Source organism: Xiphophorus maculatus, chromosome 23 (assembly GCF_002775205.1).
Source record: "Xiphophorus maculatus strain JP 163 A chromosome 23, X_maculatus-5.0-male, whole genome shotgun sequence".
Classification (NCBI taxonomy): Eukaryota; Metazoa; Chordata; class Actinopteri; order Cyprinodontiformes; family Poeciliidae; genus Xiphophorus; species Xiphophorus maculatus.
The window spans coordinates 6,763,310-6,779,408 of record NC_036465.1 but is presented as its reverse complement, the minus strand read 5'-3'; the positions used below and the strand labels follow the sequence as shown (position 1 = coordinate 6,779,408).

The window sequence follows — 16,099 nt, the reverse complement described above, 5'->3', positions numbered from 1 at the left end:
GTTTGAAATAAGAAAAAACGTAACTTTGCACTTAGAAATTATAGCATTTCTTTATGTTGTTATGCCATACCATTACCATACCATTCATCTTTATTTCTCAGAGGTTTTTTTTCCCATTTATAATGAGTAAAGTTTGTGGGAATTAACCTCTTAGCCAAGCACCACTAAGGGGAACCTATTTTGCAAAATTTGTATTTTGCACTTTTTTATATTTCCCTTTGAGTTTCTACTCCTAACAGGCCGACCACTTAAATACCACGCAGTCGGATTTGGTAAAAAGTTAAAGTTTTTTGTTGTCTGGAAAATGACCCATTTCAAAAACCTCCTGAATGTAACGTCACAAATCAGCACTGCCCATCGCCTAGCAACGCCAGCAAAGCCCAGCCCGTTACCTGGCAACCTAAGGTGAACTCCAGGACTTTTGGTCAACTGGTTTTGGGATTAATTTGTTTCATTTTAAATTAAAAAATGGCCCTGTCAGTTTTTTTTTAATTTAAATTGTTTTCGACACTGCTTCATTTGAACTGGATTAAATTTTTTTTAAACGTTTTCCATGTTTTTTTGTTTGAAATGAGAAAAAGACGGAACCTTGCACTTAGAATTTATAGTATTTCTTTATGTTGTTTTGCCGTACCATTACCATACCATTCATCTTTATTTCTCAGGTTTATTTTTTTCCATTTTTATAAACCTAATAAGTAAAGCTTGTGAATTAACCTCTAAAGGCAGAAAAACAACCACTAGATGGACTTCCAAACTAAAAGTTAAACAACATTACAGATCGTCAAGAGTCGATATAGAGGAAGGAATTTGTTTTTCCTGTTAGCGAATAATCGTGTTTTCCTAAAAAGGACTCTGGCGAGTTTTTATCTGTGTAGTGAGATGGAAACAGAACATTTCTTCTTCCTTTGAGACCGAGTTACGAGACCAGAATAAGAATTTTTCAGCCGCTATCAGTGGATGACAAAAATTGCACCCTCAGGACAGCAGATATCAAGTAATGAATCATGCTTCTCAGAGCAAACCGAGGTAGAGACACACTAGAATAAACCTAATCTTTCAAATTAAATCATTCTAATTAGGCCAGGGAATTATCATCGTAGCTGCAGATATCATGTTATCAGAATTGTAGGAGAGGAAATCAAAAATGAGAAAACAGAAAGGAGGCCAACCCGAAAATATGAGCCTTTGGTTCAGATATATGAAAAACATGCACTGATCGGCTTTCTGCCGCATTACCGTTCAGGGAGGTTTCCTGTGTCATCAGGCATGAAGGCATAATTTAAATCCCTAAGTTGTGATTTTTTTCCCCAGTATTCTGTAAAGAAACATTTTGCGAGGTGTGTCACGTTTGCAGTGTCCTCCTGATCTTTTTCACTTGGCTGGATCATTGAGACTTACGCCGAACACAACCTGCCCCGGAGCGATTTATGTTCACAGCTTCGAATTAAATCATCCGTAAAACGCCTCGTCCTTTCACTGATTCGTTTCCTGATGACATCCCTGAAAATGATATTAACACTGAAACAGCATATTAACGTCAACAGGCAGAAGTACTGAAAGCTGCTCTGTTGACGCTGGAATGTGCTGCTGGGCTCAAAAAGGCTTAAATGTAACAGAAAACTCGATTCTTGATCAAATATTTCTTCTCTGGCCAGATTTCAGTATCACTTAATCTATTAAACATTTGATTCAGCATTTTCTCTGCATTTAAACTCTAAATGAATGAATCTTGACGCAGCTTCTTGGCTGACAAAACCTATTTTTGTCTAAACCTGTTGAGCTCTTGGTTGTGCATCAAAGGCAGCTTTATAGTTTCAAGAAACCATGCCGTAGGCTTTGCATTGTGTAACCATGGCAGCCAAGTGTTGAATTATTTACGCAGAGTGGGTTTTATGTATGTTCTTCGGGACATTATTTCGCCTGATCAGATAGAGATCTGGGTATTTAAAGGCTAGACGGGGAACGATTCAGGCTTTTTATGGGATTTGAGCCGTCTGGTGTTTCAGGGTGGAAACATGTCGCCTGAGAATACCAGCTAACCATTGAAACTGAGATATTTCTGTATTTGTTTTGGAAACGTGAGGGAAATTGTTTCGCTGCACATCAAATAACATGTAGCTTGAGCAGTGTCTAGAGCAGTAAATAAATTACTGCAGTTCTGGTTTCCCTGCTTGATCACACCTGACTTCCTGGAACGGGTCATTAGCTTCCTCCAGCAGAACTTGGTGACAAGCAGAGGAGATAATAAAAGTATCTGAGGCAGGTGTGTTGGAGCAGGGAAACATCTAAAACATACAGGATCCCTGAGAACTCAAGTTGCTCACCTCTGTAAACAGCGAATGATTTGTACTGGAAGTAGAGCTTAGATTGAAATTTGAATTTGCATATTTATAGCCGGTATATAAAAGTGAATTGCTCTTGGTGTGCAGAGATGAGCTGTTGTACAAAGAAATTGTGAATAATTAGGAATGAATACATGAATAAATTGAGAGGAAGGAGGTATATCTCTAAGACACAGGGGCTCTGGATTAAAATTATAAAGAATCAACTAACATTTTAAGCATAAATTTAATAAGATATGCTGGTTTAAGCTGTTTTTCTCATGTGATTAAATGATATTCCATGACAGAACGACACTAAAAATACCAGTGACACTGTTTCGGGTCTATTTACTTTTTGTCAATAAGTTGTTACTTTTTAAACATTTTTCCATCAGTTTCACAATCTCTCAGAAGGAAATATATCCATTTTATTTACTGCAAAAGTCATATTTTTCTTTATTTTAAAACTTAAAAATAAAACGTCAATTGGTGTTCTTTAAAAATGAGAACAAATTTTCTTAGGTACAAAAAATTTAACTTGTCATCTTTTTTTTTTCTTCAAAAGATTATTTTGCTGCTTTGAAAGCAAACATGGCTCTTAGTTAAGAGCCATGTTTGGTGGGCGACATGGTCGTAGAATTTTACTGCGATATTTTGTGGTAGTATTGTGATAACGATAAAAATTATGATTAAAAAATATTTTTTACTACTATTTTAGGTAACTGACTGACTGCATAGCATTATTAGCTCCACAAACACAAATATTGTTCTTGAAAAACAGTAACTGCATTTTTGAATTTACTCTTATTTATAGAAGAAAATAGTAAAACTAAGACTTCCTGTAATACTGCCAGTTTTTTCCCCCTGATTTAACATCATTCACTGACATTCATCAAGACAACAACAAATCAAAATTTTTATCACCATGTGAAATTTTTCACAATAAATGATAAACGATACGATAAATGCCCACCCATACTTGTAGGCCAAATAACATCAGTGTGAAAATCTGTTAAGTGTTATTTAATTTGAGGAAGTGCAAATCGAATGCAGAGAACGCTACGACATTATAACAGTTTGTTAATGGGTAGTTTTTGCCATAATAATTATGATCTTGATGTGGCTCAAAATGAAAATGAGTTTAACGTTCCGACTCTCAGATATCTAGTCTGCCTGAATGTTCTCCAACATCTGTAATTTTTCTTAGGTTTGCAAAAATGTCTCTGCATAATCTGCAAGCATTGATGTTGCAGCAATTTGTGTTATGAATCACTTTGTTTTGGTCGTCCGTTTAAGCATTGCAAATTGGATGGGAGTAGCCAGGTGTGTTGCATTATTTCATAATTATGAACTGAATATTCTGCGTGTCACATAAACAGCAGCAGGATTTCTCAGCAGCATTTAACTCATCTTATGTGTGCAATCTGCAGTTAACCTCAAAACACAGAATCTCTTAAAACATATGTTTTAATAGGTTTATTGGAAATTCACTTTGTTGCATATTTTTAGAAGTTAATGCAAACCTTTTCCTTGTGGATGATGCAAGTAAGCTGCAATTCAAAGAGACTTTTTCACCCTCAGTCTCAACAGACTGGTCACAAGTCGAGTGACCTGTGACCAATCAGAGGCTTCGTTCTTCAGTACCGCAAAAACGGCTTGAAATTGCCAAGAGAAAAAGAAAAACCAATGCATAGCTGGAATATGTAAAGGAAATGTTTACAAGACTGACAGTGGGAGCTGTGTTTATTCACAGAGGAACTCTTTACATCAAATAACAAACAGCAAAAAGCAAACAAATCCTTAGAAAGGCAAGAGATACTGGGAGCAGGAGGAAGGTTTGCTGCCAGAAAGACATCTGAGACAGTGATGCCGCATGTTGAGCAAACTATTGTTGTTGTTTTTTATATAAAATGGATCCCTACGTCTTAAAGTGTTTATGTAGCTGAAAGTGCCAGATTTATCTGTCCAGCCTTAAAACCGTTCAGGAAGCTGATGGGTTCTGGGCCTAAAGGATGAAGATGTTTTGATACAAAAAACCACAGAAAACTGTGAATATTCTGGCTGAAGCTGGAAAGAGAGTAGAGGAGGGCATTATCGTATCGTTTATCATTTATTGCAATGATTTTCTTGGTATGATAAAAATTCAGATTTGTCGTCACTGTAAATGTTTAAATGTTTTAGACCCTAAACCGGCTCAAAATGGGTAAAACTGAGCAGACTGAAATCTCATTATCTAAGAATGATTTTGTGCAAAATATGTAATATGTTTTGTGTAGCCCACAGACTAATCCTAACTCGTTAAAAGAAGCATAATATATCACCTTTATTTGAAAATATATGAAAACGCAGTTACTGTGTCCAGCTTAGTGATAAAAATCACACTTCTTTTTGTGACTGGTGTCCTAAAGAAGATAAAACAAATCGAAATGTTTCTCGATCGCTGTATTTGTGTGTGCAATGTTTGAATACATTAGAAAAGCAGTTTACCTTTAACACTAATTTGTTCTTTAAATGGAGAGCGTCGCTAATCACACAGGGGAAGCATGTCATTGTTTTAATGCAGCTGTCATAAAGTCCTGATCCTATTATTAAAGAAACTTTGTGGGTAAATGTGAAAAGTTTTGTGCAAAGAGCCTAAAAACTTGACTCTGTTCACCAGTTCTGCCAGGAGGAATGGATGAAGACAGATTAAATTATTTCTGGTTTCATTTTTAAGAGCACAATAGGATGGAAATGGTTATTAGAGAATTTGCAACCCTGAATCTGACTTGCATCATATCAATGATTTTAAAAACAGTTTCAGTAAATTTTGACATGTGCCAGCAGCTGTGCTCGTCACTATGCTCTGAGATATGCATCATATTTTCTCATATGATGGATTTCTAATGCATGATATGCAGAAATATTCAGTAAATTAGAATATTATTGAAAAGTTTATTCATTGCAGTTACATAATTTATTAAGTGAGACACATTAAATAGATAATTTGCACACAGAGAGATGTTTTCAAGCCTTTATTTTGGCTAAATATGATTATTTTTCTCTTACATCTAATAAAAACACAATTTAAAAATAGAATATTACAATGAAAAATATTAATTTCTTAATTCAGAAATGTGAGTTTAACAACAAGTATGTTTGTTAAGTTCTCCTTTAACTTATGCAGTTTCCCCACTTGAAAAGGGATTTTTTTTGTCCACTGTATTTCACTCAAAGAACCAGGCAGTTTTCTTAATTTATCCTCCATTTACTTATCAACATGTCAGGACATTTCTTTTACAGCTCGCCCAAAAGCAGGCGAAAACCTTTAAACAACCCAAAAGAAGGAAAAATAAATAAATATTACTAACCTATATTATTTAAGTTTACATATGTTAATTATACTGCAAAGAAAATAACTAAGCAAACGCCTGTGAATCCACTCATAAAGTGCTTAAAGTCAAATGAACAAAAGTTCTTCAACTTTAAAGAGCATTTCAAATGTTTACTTTTCATATTAATCATGAATATTTATTTTAGAAATATATAAATACTTTCAAGTTTTTATTTTACCTAGTTTATTAAAACTTGCTGAAAGGTTATTTTCAAAAGATATTTTTAATCTGAGAAACGCCATAACACATGTTAAAGAAAAGTCACAATTTTGTTCTTTATGAGAGTTAATCAGATTATTTAGTAACTTTATTGGAAGGGGTGTGCATGACACTGTCATAAAATGACATAACACCTGTTATAAATATGAAGGAGTCTTTATAAATATTCACAACAATTGTCCTGAAGTGTCATTTGGTAAATAATAACTTCTTAAATAATAACTTTTAATGCAAACTTGCACTAAAACTTGCATTGAAAGTGTCACTATTTGATAAATAATCACACTTTGTACCTCTGGGTCAGTTTTCCAAACCTTTTATTAAATAATGACCATTAAAAGTGTCATTTTTTGACAAAGTGTCATTATTTGACAAATAATGACACTTTTAATACAAAGTTCCATTAAAAGTGCATTAAATGTGTCAACTTTGCAGTCAAAGTGTCATTATTTACCAAACCTCCTGACAACAGTCATAAGCATTCATGAAGACTCCTTCATGTTCAGGTGTTATGTTAGTCTGAAGCACAGCCCTTCAAATAAAGTGTTAGCCATTATTCTTCCTTTTGATTGCACCTATTTACAACAAATATTGGAAATCTGAATGGGATTCCTCGTTCTCTAGCTGCCTTATTCATCTCCTCGACTGAAAATGTAACACCTAAAATATGATATAGGGGAATTTACTTTTTCATGGGTGTGTAGTTGGAAAGCAAGGAGTTGAAATTATTAATAGACCAGCAGAGTTAACACGTTTATTCTGGTGTGAGATTGAACTTTTATTCTAAATTGCACATTTCATGGAGAATTATACGATTTTTTTTTTTTGCTTGGCAGGAAAAGAAAATAAAGCCTTTCGGATCCATTCTGTGGACGGTTTGAAGTCGGTTCACCAGAGAAATTAGGATATATAAAACAGTCAAATGAGGGCTGTAAGTGTGCTGACTTCTTCTGGCCCCTTCTCTGACACAACATAAAATAAATGCTAATGTTTGCACTGAAACCTGGCAAGCACAGGCTGTGTTTTGGTGGGGAAGGCCGGTTTCAGACGGAAATGACAGAGATTTTTGCTTCAGACGCATACAGCATCCCTCCTCATGATGAACATTGTTTTGTACTGCAGTCGTATAATTACAAACAGTAAAAGCCAACCTGTAATTTATATTGAGACGCCAAAAAATTTATGTTCTACAATATATATAATACAAATTAATGTGCTGCACACTTAGTGGCACAGCTGCTATCAATGCTTTTATCTTATTTATATATATATATATATATGTAATTTTATCTTGAATAATAATAATTTATTATAATTTTAATAACTGTACAACAGGGCTGCATGAAATTTGAAAGAAAATAAATAAATGCAGCTAATTATGGAGACACTGAGAACAATTTGAGAAATTGTATTGATTCTAATGTGATAAAGTATGTTTAAATGATACATTTTTCCAGTATTGGTTGTATTGAAACATGAATTATTTTGACTGGAGACAGGAGATTTAGTGTGGCTGCATGTTTAGGATCATTATTCTGACAACAAATTTTCCATTTTTAAGCAGAGACTAACTGATTTTTATGTAAAATCTGCTTGTATCTGAAGCATGTTGTCCACAGAAATGGGAACGCAGCACCACAGATCCTCTACCGTACTTATCCATGTGTTTAAGGTGTTTATCGTAGCTCCTAACCACTGCCAAAAAATCTAAGCTGCCTATTCCAAGTAAGCTAACTCCATAGTTTTACCTTATTTGACAGAAAAGTCCTTTTGGATTGTGGATTATTTGGATGAGATTTATAACCCTAGACTTTGAATATTTTAATTTAATATTATCTTTTTCACTTAACCTGGATGTAAATATCTGTCCTCCTCCAAACACTTATGTTACAGGAGTAATTGATTAAAATTAATTTTTCCAGATAAATATACATTTTATTGAACGGCTTGTTTGCCTGTCTTTCCCATTTTGTAAAAGAAGATTGCCTGTCTTGTCCTACATTACAGAGACAGAAAGTCATAGACTGCTACTTGAAAGACCCTCAAAACCTTTAATCAATGTAAGCAAGATGTAAAGTAAATTAAAATGCTTGACTTGTTTATTGTAAAGGTTACCAATAGTTGTGACACAGTCAAGTGTATTATAAATAAAAAAACACACATATTCTTTTTGTTCTTTACTCAATAAATGTACTGAAAATTGAAGGTTTTTAAAACATCTTTACCAGTTAGGAGTGCTCTGTTAACATATAGAGCTAATTTCACCAACATTTACAAATAAAATAAACTTACCTACACTTCAATTTTACATTATTGGTCGGAGTCTAAAGTTAACTGGCTGAACATGATCTGGACGTCAAATGTTCCCCCTTTTTTGCATTTAAATTTAGCAGCATCACAGAGGCGTAACAAAGGTCATTGAACCGGTTTCCTGTTGTTGCAGGTACAAAGGCTGATCCCACTGAGAAACTTAATTACTATTCGGCTTTTATTTCATCAGACTGCAGCAAAAAGATATGAAAGATAGAGAGAGGAGAAGACTTAATTTCCCCAAGGCTGATATAATACCAGTGTCATTTATATTGAGCGCGGTCTGGGACTTTCAAACCAGAGAGAAGTCTCAAAGACCAATTTGTTCATTTTTCAAAACTGACATTTTATTGAGGTTCAATATCTGCAACCTTGACTTTTAAATAAAAGATTTAGAGGCGTCATTGATGGTGGCTGCAGTTCGACTTTCCTCACTAATTAGGAACAAAGTGAAGCTAATAGCTTGAACAGCAAGCAGCAGTGGGCTTCCCCGGTGCAATATAGCATGCCGTCTTTATTGCAAACAGATTAATTTCTTCGGTCAATGTCTGCTTTATCCTTGAGATGCGCTCGGTTTTAATTATGCTGCAACACGGCGGCGTCGGCTGCCTGTTCTGTGACAACCTTCAGGCGTTTCTGAGGCTCAGGTGATAAAATGTGACGTGTTTCTGCATGTGAAGCGTAGACGGTTTCTGCAAACCTGCACATTTTCCCTGACAGCTGCGATTTCTTTCGTTTCTTACCTCAGTGCTGACGTTTAACTGACATGTTTACCTCTGTCAAAAATCTTTTTTCACACCTGTGATGGTTTCCAGACAGACTTCGGCGGAGTCTGAGAAGTTACAGATTGTCTCTGAAATGTTGGATTTTGTAGTTCATGGATGGATGGATGGACGGACGGACGGACGGACGGACGGCTGGAAGGAGGGATGGATGGATGGATGGATGGATGGATGGATGGATGGATGGATGGATGGATGGATGGATGGATGGATGGATGGACGGTTGGATGGTTGGACAGACAGACGATTGGATGGTTGGACAGACAGACGGTTGGATGGATGGACGGACAGTTGGATGGTTGGACAGATGGTTGGATGGACGGTTGGGTGGAGGAATGGATGGATGGTTGGTTGGGCAGACGGTTGGATGGTTGGACACACAAATGGTTGGATGGTTGGACAGATAGACGGTTGGATGTTTGGACAGACGGTTGGATGGTTGGACAGACAGACGATTGGATGGTTGGACAGACAGACGATTGGATGGTTGGACAGACAGACGATTGGATGGTTGGACAGACAGATGGTTGGACAGACAAACGGTTGGATGGACAGACGGTTGGATGGTTGGACAGACGGTTGGATGGACAGACGGTTGGATGGTTGGACAGACGGTTGGATGGTTGGACAGACGGTTGGATGGCTCCAACATTTAACCAACAGGACAATGAATTAAGTCTGAAAATAATAACATTTTTCTCTTTCATTGTTTTTTTCCAGACTTTTCCAGGTAGACCTTGAATCCCAGCCTCTCCCTGCGGTTCGGTTTATTAATCAGACGTTGTGCCTTAACAAATTGCTTTCCAGTGGCGCTCTCCAAATCTCAAACTAATTACTCTTCCTGTGTTCTCCGTGTTAATGCTGATGCTGTTAGCATGAAATGCCTAAAGAGGGGCCCAGAAATGTGTCTGTTCCTGCACATTAGCGCAGCTTTGATTTGATTACTCGCTGCAGAGCATTAACTCAGCTCTGACCGAGCCGTCATCGTGCAGCATTCAGCCACACTGCTGCCTGCTCTGCCTCTAATATAAATTTAGCCGGGCGAAACGCTCAGCTTGTGCCGTTTTGACGCCTTATGTAGGTCAATTCTTCTTCGGCGGCGTGTGATGAGTGATTTGGTTTTGTGGAAAAGGGAACTGCGGTTTTATTATTCATACTCCAACAGAGGTTGGAGATTCGGTGCATTAAAGCATGACTCCGTCGCTTCCCCTCCTCGCAGAAGTGGTATTCTTTCTCTAAATTGAAATTGAAATGAGCATTTGATGTCGGTCCGAACTGTTTTTCAGCCTCAAAAACCTTGTTAAGATTCATCCCTGAACGGCCCATTTTCAGTTTAAAAGCCTTTAATTTCACCGTCTAGCTGCGGTTTCTGTAAGATTTATTGAGTTTTCTTCTTATTTGATTGCAAAAGTGGCTTTTCTAACTTCAGATTTAATGCAATTGGGCTCCGCAAAGTGGACCCAACTCACATAATTTCTCCACAGCGCAACAGCTGAACACATGAGGTGAGCAGCGTGAAATTGACCTTGGGAAAGCAGCAGCGTGTGCGCGTCACGTTGAGATTGTTATTCAGAGAATCCAGACTAAATGGGTTTTATTTGGGACTCTCTCTCTCTGCAGAACCAGCGCCAGCCTTAATGCCCTTACAAATATTGCCTCATGGTGGCTGCACCTTAACGGCCGCCCGATAATCATCAGTTCAGATAAAATCACGTCTTTTCTTCGGAGCAGCTTATCCGTGTTTGTAGCTTCAGAGCCGTACGAGGCGCCGTACAGCTTTACGGTCGTGTCTCTTCTGTTGATCTAATTGGATACCCTCTGTTGCCGACGATGAATCCTCTCTGCGCTCTCAAGCACTTATTTTATTGAATGCATGGTTCCCCTGAAACTCAAAGCTGTGTTTTAAAACTTGTCTCTTTCCACTGGCTCCAGCCATTGATCTTTCTTTCCTCTTCTTCTTCCTGTCCGTTTTTTACGGCTGTATCACTTTTTATTCCTGTGGCAGATTATACGTCTGCTTTTACGTCCTCTGCCTCCCCAGAGAAAGGCTCCAAGTTCAGGCCATTCCCTCCTCTCTGCTAATTGACTCTTAATTTCACAAATGCACTTTAGGGTGGAAAGGAAAAGCCGACTCGTCTGTCTGTCCATGTGGACAGACATGTGGAGGACTGACATGAGCAACAAGCTTCACTCTCACCAGACACACACCTGCAATTTTGTTTAAAAATTATCTGGAAATTTTCTTCTTTTGCCTGATTCTGTTATTTCATAAATGTGATATTTATATGAATTATTTTCATTTTGATCTTTAAAATATAAAAATGTAAACATTTCTTTATATTTTGTGATTTTTAAAAGAATAATAAATGATGTTTTAATCAGTTACTCAGTATTTGAGTAGACTTTATACCAAATACATTGTTTCACTCTTACTTGAGTATGAGTTTTGGATGCTCACTATCATCCATCATGGAGTCCACCAGTAGCCGAATCAAAGCCGCTGTACCTTCCATTTCTAAACCAATCAGGGCTTGTTAATGACCAGTTTAACCATCAACCAGCTGTTAATGACCAGTTTAACCATCAACCAGTTGTTTGGTTTCTAGCGATTAACTTGTTTTTCAGATTTTTAAGCTTCTCTTTGCTATTCTTTGGGACAGCAGTTTGAATATTTTCTCGTTTCTCGTCTCTGCTGCGACTTTGGGCCCTGATGTCGATTTCAGTTTCTCCATTTTCCCTAAAGCTCTGAATATGTTCAGTCACTGATGCGAGTTTTTACAAATAGCGGGATTTCCTCTAGTGACCAGTGACGGCATTCCTTAGCTAATCGTTGACCAAAAAATAATTGTGAATTTTTAGTGTGTAAAACTAACAAGCCTTGGTTTACCCTCTTTTGAAGATCATTGCTGATGTCTTTCCATCCTGGCATGGTGTTAAAACTCTTACCTGTACTTAATTAGCATCACCTGGGTTCTACTTTCAATCTTACACAAATGCCTTTTCTATACTTTAATTTTCATTTGATAACTAATGACAGCATGGAGTCTGTTCTGCATATTTAAAGGTAATTTTAGAATAAAGTCTTGATATATTCACAGAAAGGTGTACTTTCTTTCTACCTTGTCTGTAGTTAAAGGCAGCGAGTTTCTCCCTCGGCAGCTGATCTGCACTGCGACCAGCTCCAGAAAAGCTGCTTTTTCTTTGACAATCGAAGGCAAAGATTTTTTTAATTACTCGCCTGACGCAGAGTAGAAAAGCTGTGGCTCTGCCTGTGGGTATTCATATTGACTTGAGTGTATGATGTTTTAATGAGGCAGCCTTGTGAATGATTTGTTGCAATTGTGTACGCTTAGAAGACTAATTTGTTTGTTTTTTCCTTCGTTTTTCTGTGTTTCCAGTGGATGGATTCTTTGTTGACTCTGAGGCAGATTTGAGGTTTTAACAACAGACCAGGATGTCAAAGATCTCCAAGGCGGCGAAGGCGGTGAAGAAAGTGGACACAGGAAATGTAATCCGGGCCATCGTGAGGTCAGGACAAGCTGCTCCCGGCCCCCCGCTGGGCCCCATCCTGGGACAGGTAAATTAACTACCATTTCACTTCTTGTTCTCTCAATTTGCTCTGAGTGATCTTTAATATCAACCTAATTGCGGGAGCCTTGCTTTGTTTTATTAGCCGACCTTTCTCACACAGCTTCCATTAGCCGTCAGACAACCTGATCCTTTCTTATTTTCACTTTGCCAATCACGCCGCTCCCTCTTCCCCCTCCACTGACCTCGCGCTACACCTCCATCTCCTCCCACAGCTCTGTTTAGACTTCTTATTCTAGTCGCACAGCTCCATTGTGCAGCTGTGTGCCACACACTTCCCTCAGCGTGCAACGTTTTTATCAGTTTCCAGGCTAAAGACACTAACGCCTCCATCAGCAGCAGCTGTCCATAAACATTAGCTTCACTCTTTACAGGCCTGTAGATGAAATGGGACTGAACGTTTGAAGGCTTCAGCTTAAAATCTTCTGTTCTCCTTTCTGCTTCAGTTGCTCCACTGAGGCAGCCGAGGTTGTATGGGTTTCTTTTTTGTTTTTATTTGTTTCTCAGGAATGCACCACTGCAATTTTTTCTCCACTGAATCCGATTGTAACCAGAAAAATGTATCTGCTGGCTGCTACAGTAACAAGAAAAGTCAGCACTCCTCAAACAATGACTGCTACCCGAGTTATTTATTTTTTTCCTGAATAAAACAACAATGCTGTGTCTCAGATACTCAGTGCAAACAGAGCTCCGCCATGTTTGGTCAGCTGCTTTTACCGTTGTATGCGTTGTACAATGACTGCTGGAAAAGACAAGTGTGTTTTTAATTTTGTTAACTTACCATTCGGAAACTATTTGCTACATTATTGTTGGTTGTGCAGGAGGTTCCACTTGTGCTTTTCGAAGATGTATGGTTTTATATTTGCGCATCTGTTTGCAGCCAAAGTCAGTCGTCAAGGCCCGCTATCACACCTGAATCAAATGATGGTTCATTTAGCAGTTCTCTGCAGAACTTCAACATGCTGAGATGAATCAGCATGTTGTGTTGGAGCAGAGACACTGGATGCATTCATACCAGCTTTGTTTAATCTGCTTTAATCCAACTCTAGTCTGTTTGTCTAGAAAGTTTGGTTCGTTTGTTGAAGTATGAATGCACAGTAGAACGCTGATCTGGACCAAAAAAAACAAACTCTGGTCCACTTAGAGTGGGCCAGAGCTCAGTTGAAGTGAACTCTGGCGCATACATATGTGAATGCCAAGTGGACCGGAAACCGCTCTGAAAGCAGGATGTGGACTATAGCGCAGGGCATTCTGGGTAAATACAACCAAAACAAACACGAGTCGATAGCTAGTGGGAGAAATGGGTCGTGGTTTTCTACCAAAGACAAAAGAAGAATCCTACAACCGCTAAAATCTGACACTACTTCATGTTTTTTGTTTACATTTTGTGAAGAAGGAAGTTGCGCTCACGTGTTCTTCTGAGGTCTTTGTGTCGCTTCCTTCAGTGGTTCTTGATGCAGCGCCACCACAGGCGAGGAGGGGAACAACTTTCTCAAAGTTTGTTTCAGTGTGAAAGCGAAACACATCAGCTGGAAATGTAACAAATATTTTAAGAGATGCTTTTTATGACTTGGACACCACTGCTTTAGATGCAACCAGGAGAATGTCAGGAAAAACCAGAGTAATCGAACAGCTGGAGTTTGTTTGGTGTTAATCAGAGGCGCTCTAAATTTTGGCAAGTGTGTCCTTACTGGCTCCTTCTCAGTGTGAGTTTGCATGTGGTAAAAGTTTTTGGATCTGGTTAAGTGGGTGTAAAACTTCTATTTTTGCATCCCAAACAATTGAAGACCTTTTACATCCAGTGATCTTGCTTCAAAGTCTTTCTTGTAAAGCTTTTATTTTATTTCTCACCATAAAGGAGCAATCTGCCCCTGCTTTTACGGCCATTGAGCTATTAAAGGTTGATCGTCCCTTTCCAGATTGAGTGAAAGCAGCTGCTCGGCTCGTTTCTGTACATACAAACGATCCAGTTAACCTCTTTTAATGGACAGTACTCATCAGCCCTGAACGCTGTTGCACACTCTGAAACCAGATCAATTCTCACACTTAATCCATCTGAGTGACTTAATGGCGGCGCTCAAGACAGCAGGACGGGAAAGTGAACAAAGCTGGCAGAACAGAGAAGATGTGAAAAAGGAGATAAGAGTTAAAATTATCACACGCTTCTTTCAAAGCCGGCTTCTCGTTTGTTACAAAATACTAAAATTCAGCTAAAACAGCCAAAGAAAAATAGCTTTTTTTTACTTCGCCTAATCAGGAAAACGTCTTTAACTGCACAGCCAGACATAACTGATTAAACCACTTGCCAAGAACAGACAATTAAGGCTTCAAATTATAAGACAATGAGCATCTGTTCTGAGACGCTGGTGTTATTTCTGACTGAAGGACGTCTGAGTTCGTTTGAACCGAACACAGAAGCTTGGAAGTTAAATATTAAATATTTCATTCTGCTTCCACCCGTGGATTACATTACAAGCATTGCTAAATTGTGCGTCCTATTCTTACATGACGGGATGTTGCAGCAGAAATGAAGGCAACGCGAGGGAAAGTAATTTGGTTACGCCGGCGCAGCGGCTCATCAGTTTATCCCAGCTGGTTCCGGTGGAATTTTTTAAGCCACCTACTGAATAATTGTTCCAGAAATGGTGGCAAATTGGGAGGTTTTTTTTTAGCTATTATAGCAAACAAAGGATTGCATTGTCAAGCAGATTTTCCTTAGAAAGATGCTGCTTCTCGTGCTTCACAGACATTGGTATTCAGGGTATTTCATGTGCGGTTATGGGGAAAATAAAATACCCCATTCTGTAAATTCTAGTTTTGTTTGTGTGTGTATTTCCTGTCCTCAGAGCCCTACAACAGGAGTACTGGGGGACATTTCCCATCTCGCTTTAATGGCTTTTATTAATTTAAAGGTACAATAGACTTCTGGTTCAGGCAGCATTGAGGGCAGACAACTACATTTATAAAGACACAAGCATGAGCCGGGGAACCGGAATGACGGACCAGAGAGCCGACAACAACCAACAAAGGTCGTTTATTAGCTGCAGAATATTAAAATAATTTGATCTTTAACTTTGAAATGTATTTAAAACTATCCTCAGGTGTACAAAAAAAACTTTTTCCACTCTGTGATTGTTTATCTAAGAAGAATGAGGTCAAAATTCAAAATGGAGAACTGGGCATTTATCGTATCGTCTGTCATTTATCGTGATAAGTTTTGATTTATTGTTGCCACAATAAATTCCAATTAATGATGGTTAAAACTCCTCCGATTCTCTCCATATTGTCGGGATTGTTAGTTTGACTGTTTTACTGTCAATAGATGTAAATATATGATTAAATGCATTTACTGTGTGAAGTTTAGTAATAAAATCCCACTTCTTTATGTGACGAATGTCCTAAAGTGTATGCTGAATCAAACAACAATTGTGCTGTTATGAATGCGACAAACACATTCATAGAGCCACCTAAAAATAAGTAATAAATAGTTATTAATGTCACA

At 38.0% G+C, this 16,099-nt stretch overlaps 1 protein-coding gene across 1 annotated transcript in view; it reads left to right on the top strand.

Annotated features, from left to right (window-relative positions):
• Nucleotides 1-16,099, top strand: part of mrpl11 (mitochondrial ribosomal protein L11) — a 77,514-nt gene that overhangs the window by 13,807 nt on the left and 47,608 nt on the right. The window contains exon 2 of the mRNA XM_005799548.3: nt 12,408-12,586. Coding sequence (XP_005799605.1) covers nt 12,464-12,586 — 123 coding nt within the window. The 5' untranslated portion in view covers nt 12,408-12,463. The remainder of the gene's footprint in view (nt 1-12,407; nt 12,587-16,099) is intronic.